The sequence below is a fragment of the Ixodes scapularis genome, unplaced genomic scaffold, assembly GCF_016920785.2.
Source record: "Ixodes scapularis isolate PalLabHiFi unplaced genomic scaffold, ASM1692078v2 PGA_scaffold6__148_contigs__length_123643588, whole genome shotgun sequence".
Lineage (NCBI taxonomy): Eukaryota > Metazoa > Arthropoda > Arachnida > Ixodida > Ixodidae > Ixodes > Ixodes scapularis.
Window position 1 is genome coordinate 64,389,290 of NW_024609881.1, and position 11,430 is coordinate 64,400,719.

Below are 11,430 nucleotides of genomic sequence, written 5' to 3' on the forward strand. Positions count from 1 at the left end.
CGTTACGGGCGCTCAAATTACACGTGCGCTTAACTCGCTGCGCGCTCGAGTCGCGCGCTCTAATGTCGCGGCGTTCTGATGTCGCGCGCGCTAACGTCGCGGCGCTCTACTGTCGGCGTTCTAATGTCGGCGCTCTTGTGTCGTGCGCTCTAGTGTTGTACAGCCCGAACCACACATGTGTGTCATGAACTAGTTTTTACGTTTCCAAAGTGAAACCGGATTGTGGCAAATGCTGGCGATACTGAGGCAAAAGGTGGACCGAGCGCTTGCACTAATGGCTAATTGACTTTTTTCGAATACCTTTCTAACAGGTTGATACAATAATTGACAGGACTGCAGTGCATAACGCATGGAACTTCGCTTGTACTCATTTTACAATTATATATACATCTATTCTCGTGTTTTTTTTTTTAACCTAATATATCGTGCGGTCGTAATTTATACTCATTTTGCAGTAATTTAAAAAGCCATAGGGGGGATCGCTGCCGAATGGTCTTGCCCACACCAGCTTGGAGCACGCAAAGCGAAAGCTCACGCTGCAGAACCCAGGGATCCTGGGTTTAATACCCACCCCTGCCCGGTTCGATCTGGATGAGCATCGCACCGGTGTGCGGTCGTGAACCATACTGCGTGATGGACTTTAAAGACCCCAGGCTAGCGGTTGTACTGCACTGCCTAAATTCTCTCCTACAGCTGAGAGACAAGTTGCCCGTTGAGTGAGACTAAGCTCAGGCTGTATAAACAAACCCACACCCAATTTCGCTTTAAAAAGACCCTTTGGGTCAAACAATGATAATCAGGAAAATCAGCTAGCTCATGCCTCACGTCAACTTACGCGCCGCTCTAACCAGCTACAGCCCACGGTGATTTACGTATTAGCCTGCCCAAGCAGACAGATATGTCGGTACGTGCGTGTGTGTTTCTGTCCTTTTTAGATGTCTTCGTGAAGCAACTTGCCGCATTGGCTTATTTTAGTTTGTGTGAGTGCGGGCGGTAGGCTTCTTTGAAAAGAGTTTGAGAAAGTTTCTCGAATAACTGCTGACCAGGCGCTTAAGTTGAGTTGCTTGGAAATCAAGGAACAAGGCGGACTGGGTACAACCTTGTGCGATCGATGTCAATCAAAATGTTTATCTGAACAGACACACACACACACAAAAACCTTTCAGGTTAGGACACGCTCCGTAACCGCACGCATAGTCTGGTCTCATTGGCCATCACAAGTAAGTATATTTTAGAGCGCAGCTCTTAGGCGCCCGTTTCCGGCTTGAACGGCGTCGCCGTCGGCGTAGCCAAGGTCACCCCCAGGTCACGGGACCTGGGGAGGGTCACGTGACCCCTCAAGGACTCCCACGGTCACGTGACCCCTCCTAAGGTCACCCCAAGGTCACCACAAGGTCACGTGACCCCCAAGTCACCCCAAGGTCACGTGACCACCCCAGGTCACGTGACCCCCCAACGTCACGTGAGTGACCCCCCAAGATCACGAGCCCCCCCCCCCCGAGGTCACGTGACCTCCTCCCGCGGGGTCAGGTGACCCCCCCCCCCCCCCCCCCGGAGTATAGGCCCCTTGCATTGACGTCACATCGCATACTTTTGCACACCAAGAAAAAGGAGGAGAGGGAAGTTGCTTTTGTAAGAATTTTGAGTGACAGGTTAATCTTCTATAATCTTCTGGGGGGAGAATAGCGACGCCTGTACAAATCCGGGAGGCACAAAGGAGGATCCTGATAAGAAGGGAGCTCCTTCTTCTGCTTTTCTCTGGAGGGCATCCGAAATGACGTCATGTGCAAGGAGCCTATATTAAAGAATGAGGGGAGGAGGTGGAGGAGGGGTCTACCCTCCCTTCAGTACCCTTCCCTCCTCCTCCTCAAGAGCTGCGCTCCAATTCGGCGTTACAGGGAGTTGTAAACGGCTTTCACTTTTTCTTCAACACTCCTCATAACATGCCTGTACTTAATGAATGGCCAGAAATTATCTTGATGCCCATAGCGGAATATTTTTCCTATAAAAAGACATGAAATGGCTGCTTTATGTCAGCGGAGTGCAAGCCCAAACGACAGAAGGCAACCGATGGATGTTTCGGCATATGCTCATGAACCTCCGTCTTAGGTTGGAATATGTTTACATTCAGATTATTTTGCATCTTCATTATATTTTTTTGCTGCTCCGCTTCTTTATATATATATATATATATACATATATATAATGTTGTTTATAGGAGGCATTTGTTGAGAGAAATGCAGCTGGCTCGCGGCCGCTCTAATTCTGTGTTCTTGGAACACCTGGATGAGAATCTAAAATCTACGTAAACATAATGCCAGCATGTGTGCGTCGCAAATGTGACCGCCAACGTTTTGAATTCTGTGCGACTGGAATTCCGGGAGATAACAGTTTACATTAGGGCTCGTTTGTTGACAGTACACGCCAGAGAGGCATACCACCTGTGGCCTGTGTTGTAGGCGTTACCGAAAAAAATAGCCAAATACGTTATTTGTTACTTGGGAATAAATTGAACGCGTTATCGAAGTACGTTACCTCCATACGAAGGGCCTGCGTTACCGTTACCTGAAAATAAAAGTAAGGCACGTTATTTTGCGTTACTTTCTAAATTTTAAATTAACACGTTTGCACTGGGACGTTACAGGTGTGCGTAAGCGACATATTTAAATCAACGTTATGTCCATTCATAAACTGAACATAATCACCTTATCTTTCTTAAGGTTTCACCTAAATACTTATAAAGAAACGCTGATAAAAATACAAAACGCGCAACATTTTATATAACTTGGCGTTAGAGACCCAAAAAAATATGTAAGTATATTTTTTTTTGTCTTGGTAAGAATATGAAACGAGTAACGTAAATACCGTTACGTGTTACCCGATATAAATAACGGAAATACGTTAGCCATTACAGTTTGGAAAATTTAACAAATACGTTACAAATTTACGGGAAAATGTAACGCGTTACCGGTTACGCCGTTACATTTAACGCATTACCGCCGACGTTGCTGTGGGCTGTGGTCGCATGTTTTTTATTTTTATTTTGATGAACGCCTACAACATGCGCATCTTCCAATCAGGTATATTGTTCTCAAGCCAAAATGAAGCTTGAACTACGAAAAATAAAACAATCCGGTAAAGTCTATGTCACACCACTATAGTAATTTGTGATAAACGAAGACTGACTATTTGTCCCAACATGCAGGCTGCTCATCCATTGACCAACTGATCCGCGAGATGTTTGTGCACCGAGACCATTTTTCCGGCCAATATGACCGGCTCAAGTGACCACAGTTTATATGAACTGAATTTATCTGTCGCTTGTGGTGCTATCTGCCATCAAGAGCCTTTTTGATTTGTCATATTAATAAATAAAACTTAAATGACTGAAATATTTTGAGCTTTGCATTTTTTGCGTCTCTTATATACCGATTTTTTCCTACCCCATGTTCGACATTCGGAGACAGCACCTAATATAAGTTAGTGCCTTGGGATATCCACCGACGTCTCATTTACGCACTTCCGTATTTTTGACAGTATTCTAATGGGGAGATGGTAAGTAAGGATCGTCAGGATTTCTGAAACGTCATGATGACCCCTTCAATGTTTATCAGAAAGATTTGAAAAAGAGTCCCATTGTCTGCATGTTTATACAACGGGATGTTATTCAGCACCAACGGACGTCTGACGCGGTAGATGAGAAATTTAGCCAGTGTCTCGGGTCTCTAACGTGCATCACGGTCAGTCAAAGTTTTCTGAAAGGTCTGTGCCATCTGTTAAGGTATTTCCAGAAGAGCACCTTACCCTCCAGGATTTTCGCACCTGAAAAGCCGCTTGGGTATTTCGTACCGGGTGGTCGCAAGGCGTGGTCGCTCAGTGTCGGGCTCTTGTCCCACGCATTGGTTGTTTATGGCAACTCCAGCAGCCCCATGTCCCTCAGGTATGAGTGGAGGTCACTCAGCACCGTGTTTCCCATGCCTCTTGATTTGTCAGACCTCAGAAGTTTGTCCTGCGAGCGAAAGGAAAGCTGAGGGCGCCACTGCGACAGCTACCGAGGGTCCGAATTCGGTCACCGCGAAAGCGAAAGCGAGACGTACTTTGCCTCTCGTGGAGTGAACGAAAATAGCGTTTGTATAAAGTTCGTCTGCTAATGCGACTGAAGAACGCAGTTCGCTTTCTAGAAAGCGTCATTCGCAAACAAAAATGAGGCAACAAAACATCATAAGCCATTGACAACCCCAGATTTTTTTAAAAATTTCAAGCTGTACTACTGTCGTACTCAAAGCGACAGCCTCCGGTGGATGACAGAACAATAAGGACGAGCGCATCAGAGACCGCGAGACCTCTTTCACTAGTTCTATTTTTGTGAGACGTTCTCACCAAAATGTTTCCAGACTGTGAACTCGCAAGAGGGTTAAAACGGTCTCATTGGTGTATTACGTTCAAGCTGTGGAGTCACGTCGCATCAGCAGCCGATAACGTTTTTGATCTCAGCATGACCAAAATCAGAGCCTGACCGTACTCTGGATCCAATGCTGACGATTCTGAGTCAAGAAATAAGCTGAGAGCTTGCGCCAATGGGTAATAGCTTTCTCAAAGTCCTATCTAACACAATCAGACAATAAGTAACATGACTACAGTGCATAGAGTGTTGAGCTTTGACGTCTGCCGAATTACACTTCATATTAGGTGTGGCCTGCGTACAAGACGTGTGCTCGATGCTCCAATTTCCGCCTGAACGTCTTTCATCATTTTAAGGAGAGACAGACGGCGAAAAAAAAAGTTTTCCTTTCCCAAACAGGGTTGTAAGTTACCTCTGTTCCTCCATTTGACCGATTCACTCGCAACGCCGTCTGCGAGTGACGAAAACTTCCTCTTCCATGTTCTTGGAGGCAGCAGCGCTCGAACCGGTCAAGAAAGGTAGGGCAAATCGAGTGCTTGGTTGCTTTTTACATACTTGAAATAATAAGAATGGCGCATTAAAATTAGATCGCGCTAGAAGAGATTATTAAAGAACCTTTCGCCAAATTATTAGTCCGGTATGCATTTTATCGATGATGGCAAGTTCTGGAAATGTTTTTTTCTATTTGTTCTTGAGAGATCTAAAACCATGCGCTTGGCTACGCCTCTCAAAGCTAATAGGAAGAAGAGTGGTTCGGTTTAACATTATGTGAATATAGCCTGAGACTGGGGTAAAAAGGGTAGCAGCTCATTGCTGTTCTTTTTATCTTACACTAAGCGATCGCCGCGACATGGTGGTGCCACGGATCTTACGGAAAGCAAGTTTCTTCCTGTTTTAATTTCACCGGTTTGGATTTTTGGGCGGCGTCTCGTCGCGTGTGCTGCGTATGATGGCTTACGCCGAGCGGAACATATTGTGGCATGGAGTCTCATTTTGTTTAGTTTAGACTAGTTATCATCCTCCGAATTGCCACAGTTTTTGAAACGTCAACCTATTGTGGGTAAAACACTTGCATAACCCATGAAAATGCCCAGGCACCAACTTTGTCAGAATGAAAAGGGACATTGAGATGAAAAACAAGACCGCGTTTGCGGTTTACAGTGGATTGATAGTGTTAGTAAAGTTGACATTTGGGCTAGTTGGTAGTCTAACATATTGAGGTATTTAGCGCACAAGGTAGGAAGAAGAAGGACAAGACAGAAAAGAGCGCTACTCACAACTACGTTTAGTAATAAAAATGGAAGAGAAAGAAAACACCTAAATAATCCGCCGCGGACTCGTGCACCTGCCACAGCCCCGTGAATGATAGCGGCTAGTTCATCCAGGCTCGTGCGGGCCCTTCATTGTTTGTTCAAGGAATTTCCTTTCCTTGTTTGTTAGCGTAACGGATTCAACGCTAATACAATTCCTGTCCTCGCGAAGGATGTAGAAGGCCTCCAATACCTCGCGGGTCAATTTGTCTTTGTTCTTCCCCAGGATGTTGGTCTCACGGAATAATGGTCTGCATGTGCATTCCCTGCAATGGAGAGGAAGATTTCCGCCCACTGTAGCCTTCAAGGAGTAATCATGCTCCCGGAGGCGGTCATTGAGGCATCTGCCCGTTTGGCCTATGTAGCTCTTGCCACACGAAAGAGGTATCTTACACACGACGCCCGAAGCGCATGGTAGGAATTCGTTTGCATGCTTCTTGGTGCACGTGGGTTTTATGGTACCCTCAGCATGCGCATTCACTCTATTGCAAATTTGGCTCATTTTTTGTGGTGCTGAAAAAACTACTCTGATCCCATAGCGGCTTGCGACGTTCTTTAAATTATGGGACATCCTGTGAAGGTACGGTATTACAACTGGCCTTGTTTGCTTGACACTGGTCTTGTTGGACTGGAAGCCTTTTGCCTTCTTGTTGGACTGGAAGCCTGTGCGTCGAGTACTGGCAATGATGGACAAAAACGAAGATACTTCCGTAGGATGAGCAAGTCAGCGGGAGATGCTACGGAGTTCCTCTGGCAAAGCATTAGACCCCATCTACCAACCAAGAAAGACAAGGTTCCCTCCCAGGCAAGCAAGTTCACAATCCTAGGTGATGTAACGATTCCACCGGATGTTGGCAAGCGGTTGGAGGTAGGCCCTAAGTTTTGCTACGAGCCAGTCTTGAGCCCACCGGAGTTGGTCACACTAGCCAAGAAAGTAGCATACCGGACAGTAGAGGAGGACCGACCAAGGTGCATCTCTGAGTGCGTGGATAACCTTCAGGTTCCGCAAAAAAGAGGACCAGTGGGACCGTTTAGGCCCTTGGTAGAATACATGGTCACTAATGGACTACGCGTCCTGTTATCTGATAAGGAAGGACATTTTGTAGTGTTGCCAGATGGCCAGTACAACGAAAAGGCCAGGGCAGCTATTGAGAAAAATTTTAGACCGGTGCAAGTCGCCCTGAAGAAAACCAGAGATAGAGCAAAAAATCTGTGTGAGCGGCTAGCGTTAACCCAGTTAGCCGCAAGAGTTGGGAAAGCAGAGCGCTTACACCTCGAGGTCTTCTTCAGCGTAAAAACACATAAAGAGGCCTGTCCATTTAGAGCCATTGTCACAGAAAAGGGAGCGTGGCAAAAGCAAGTTGCTTTCTATCTTCAAAAACAACTGTCCGCCCTAAGCATTAGAGACCCCTTCAGGGTTGCCAACTCTGAGGAGATAGTGGAATATCTCCGATTAGGGGGTCCTGAGAAGAGAACCGCTTTCAGCATTGACGTGGAGAATCTTTTTTACTCCTTGCCACACGACCAGCTACTGACCTCGGTGAAGGATTGTATAGAAGCTAATGGAGAGCTCGCTTTCCGAAGTTCCAGCGGAGTACCCATTGAGAGCTTTATGGAGCTTCTACAGTTCTACCTGAAGTCTATGATAGTTGGGTGGCGGGATGGGTGCTATCTGCAGAAGTCAGGAGTCTGTATCGGTTCCAGCGTTGCCCCAGTCCTTAGTGACATCTACTTGGGAGCAGTGGACTGTGTGATAGAAAGTGCGCTTGAAGGCAAAAATGTGAACAAGGTCGCCAGGTATGTTGACGACTTCCTGGTAATTCTTCAAGATGACGAACGTATGAACATACAAGTAGCAGACATTATGGAGACCTTTGCTGTGTACGGAGGCGGCCTTAAGTTTACATTTGAGGTGCCCAAAGAAAACATACTTCAGTACCTGGATCTTTCACTCCACCTGGGGGACACCCATGTTTGTTGGTCGTACAGCCCACGTTCCAAGAAAGCCATTCTAGACTACGGCTCGGCGCACTCAAAAATCATCAAGAGGGGCATAGCTCTAACGTGTCTGGGCTCGGCACTAAGGAAGTCTTGTCGCCATACTATGTCAGCCAGCTTCACCACGCAAGTAGAGAGGCTAACAAAAGCCGGCTATTCGTCAGCCCTACTGGTGGATGTGGCGAACGCTCTGGTCAAGAAGGCAAAAGGCTTCCAGTCCAACAAGACCAGTGTCAAGCAAACAAGGCCAGTTGTAATACCGTACCTTCACAGGATGTCCCATAATTTAAAGAACGTCGCAAGCCGCTATGGGATCAGAGTAGTTTTTTCAGCACCACAAAAAATGAGCCAAATTTGCAATAGAGTGAATGCGCATGCTGAGGGTACCATAAAACCCACGTGCACCAAGAAGCATGCAAACGAATTCCTACCATGCGCTTCGGGCGTCGTGTGTAAGATACCTCTTTCGTGTGGCAAGAGCTACATAGGCCAAACGGGCAGATGCCTCAATGACCGCCTCCGGGAGCATGATTACTCCTTGAAGGCTACAGTGGGCGGAAATCTTCCTCTCCATTGCAGGGAATGCACATGCAGACCATTATTCCGTGAGACCAACATCCTGGGGAAGAACAAAGACAAATTGACCCGCGAGGTATTGGAGGCCTTCTACATCCTTCGCGAGGACAGGAATTGTATTAGCGTTGAATCCGTTACGCTAACAAACAAGGAAAGGAAATTCCTTGAACAAACAATGAAGGGCCCGCACGAGCCTGGATGAACTAGCCGCTATCATTCACGGGGCTGTGGCAGGTGCACGAGTCCGCGGCGGATTATTTAGGTGTTTTCTTTCTCTTCCATTTTTATTACTAAACGTAGTTGTGAGTAGCGCTCTTTTCTGTCTTGTCCTTCTTCTTCCTACCTTGTGCGCTAAATACCTCAATATGTTTGATAGTGTTAGTTCTGCACAGGCGAAATTGTCAGAATGATTTATAATCCGGTATATTCCTAGCGTTGCTCGGAATTGTGTGTTAGTTTACGGCAATGTCCGGGTAATTTCATTTTAAATTGAAAATACTTTGTTGAAAGGAGGGTATGGCGGTTACGTAAATGCCGTGTCGTCTCTGTGTGCTCTGGGTCTGGCTCAGAGAACGTTAGATGGGAGGATAATCGTCGCTGTAATTGAATAATGAACTAATATCTAATAAATTTTTGACAACAGAAATCAGCGGGTATACCGCGTTTTTAACAAAATTAATCAGATCCGTATTATAAACTTAATCTATTAAAAATATAGTTAATTACTCTACTGTGGCTTTTGGGATGGAGCTGACTTACGAGATTTAGACAATGCCCACTGGAAACAAAGTTTGGTTTGACAGGTGGCGCAATCTTAAAAGGGGCCCTGCAATCGTATTTAAGCGTCTACCTTTTTTGCGGTCTCCACGTCTCTTGGGGTTCGGGCAAGCCAGTGGGCACGGAGAGAGTAACTAAATATCAGTGCGTCATATTTTAACCGGACGACGCGGAAACCTCCTCCACCGACGGGGGCGACCCGCGGTACCGAAAGCGCGCGAAATTTGACGTCTTCGGTTCTGGGCTTACTACTGGTCAGAGCCGCTAGAAGCTTCTTTTTAGTCGAATTACAAAACGGAAGTGGCGCGAACCGTTTCAATTATTTATAAAAGTAGTTTTTGTTCACTCTTTTAGATCAGAAAAGAAAAAAATTGCAGTTTGTAAAGTACGGAAACCAGAAATGACCCGTCGACATACCCGCCACCAAGCGATGGAAAAGGCGGCGCATGCTAGAAAAGAGTAGTGGGATCAGGCGCCGACATGGAAAGATCCCGGATGTACGCGGCGGCGCTGCGGTCGTTTACGTACTGGAAGATCCGACCGGCTCCGAGCGTTCCGAAGGCCTTCACCGCGTAGCTTTATCTTGCGTTTTGGCCATTTCGCGGTACGGCAGCGTGAAGTGGCTCCCATTCTGAACTGGTCTTTACCCCGTGTTTGCTGTCGTTTGTGGCCAATGAAGTGTCATGCCGAATTAGTGTTTAATCGCGCAGCAAACGCAATGAGAGCCGCTCTGGCTGCCCGCTGTATACAGCCTATCCAGAACACGCTTTAGTGGCGCCCTCTCGCGCTGTCGACACGCATTGCGGCAGCCGTGAGCGCTCGCTGAGCTGACTATCCCTCCTCTAGTTCACGGCCACTCAAGCAACCAAGGACGTCATGAGTGTGGTTATTTTTTGCTTGTTTTTGTAATTTTAATGTGCCTATAACTTTTAAAATAAAGCGAAATTCGAGAAAAGAAAAGTTACATTACGTTACTACGGTCAGTGCGCTCAGGTTTGGTGCAAATTAAAAACCAGTAAAAAAGTGCTTGCAGGGCCCCTTTAAGGAGAATTTTCGCAAGTTTGAGTCGACCCGCGGTCGCAGTCATTGGACCTGATCTCGAGCTCGAATGTCCGTGCCCCCTTCCGAAACTGTGCCTCAGCGCTCGTGGCCAATCGCTCGGTGAGTAGACCTCCCCAAAGTTGACCCTTTTGGCCACCAGCCGCGCACTAGCAAGTCCACCGAGGCGTCGCCTACTCACTACCCCGGGGCCATTCCCTCGGCGGATTTGAAAGACGAATTGGGTAGGCGTAATGTTTGGTCAGCGTCTAGGTGTTGATGAGACAAATGTGGCCGTGACCGGCCAACTCCAAATAAAACATAAGACAGCCGCGTATCGGCTGAACTTGGCATTCAGAGAAGAGGGTAAATTATTGTATTGGCTGTTGTTTTGTTATGGTTGTTTCGTTTCCTGTTTGTCAGTGCATTGTATTGTATATTTCTGTTTGTCTGCTATTTCATTTCCTGACGAAGCCGAGCCTTTAGGTGAAACTGTCGTAATACATACAATAAACTCCTAGCGTAGCAACTCCTCAAGTACGGATCTCTGACTTTATATATATATACATGGTGTTTTGGAGAACGGAAGGTGGACAAATTCTATATTGCAAAACCTAAGCGTCGCAGCAAAAAAAAAAGCTCTGGTTGCAGTCACCTCAGCACGACAGCAAAACTGTCTTGCTGAGGTGGCGATGGTTCTTCAGTAATCGCGGCAATTTCGGCGGAGTTAAAAAGTTCCTCGACGTGGCGCACAGCTGCATCTCTAGTGAGGTGTTCCGTTTCTTGTCTGAAGATCGTCGTGTACTCTCAACAAAACAATAGTCGTAGGGTACTACATTTGGGGTAGTCAGAAGCCGTCACAGATATCGCTACCCCCCCCCCCCCCCTTTAGTAGTACTAACGATCCCATGCGTAGTCACGCGGCATGAAATCAACAGGTAGTCACAGTGAGCACCCCCAAAAGCAACATGGCGGCTAGCAAGCGACAGTGGAGCAATGCGAGTAAGGCCTAGCGAACTGGACTGCTTTCTGCTAAAATACGATTCTCAAGTGCGTCCGCCCGTCCGCTGCCTTCCGTGCGCACTGAAGCACTCCAAAACGTGCCTCGAATTCGTCCGCGACTGCTTTCGCGCGGCCGGCTGCAATTACTTCGCGGCCAGAAAACATTCAAAGAAGGAATCGTATAGCGACGAATGAAATGATGTCTTTATTGAACAGAGAATCTGCTTGCTGTGCTTGCCGCAAGTGATCCGGCGTTTTCGGTTGACAGCGGCGAGGCGAGGCAACACCGATTCAAGCGCATCGGTTTCTATCGTTCAACGCTCCTGC

At 46.9% G+C, this 11,430-nt stretch overlaps 1 protein-coding gene across 1 annotated transcript; it reads left to right on the forward strand.

Moving 5' to 3' along the window:
* Positions 1-6,427: 6,427 nt before the first annotated feature.
* LOC120848655 lies at positions 6,428-8,461 on the forward strand (the record flags this gene model as incomplete). The annotated part of the gene is made up of 1 exon (XM_040220670.1): positions 6,428-8,461. A coding segment is annotated over exon 1 (2,034 nt), but the record flags the coding sequence as incomplete, so codon positions are not given.
* Positions 8,462-11,430: the final 2,969 nt, after the last annotated feature.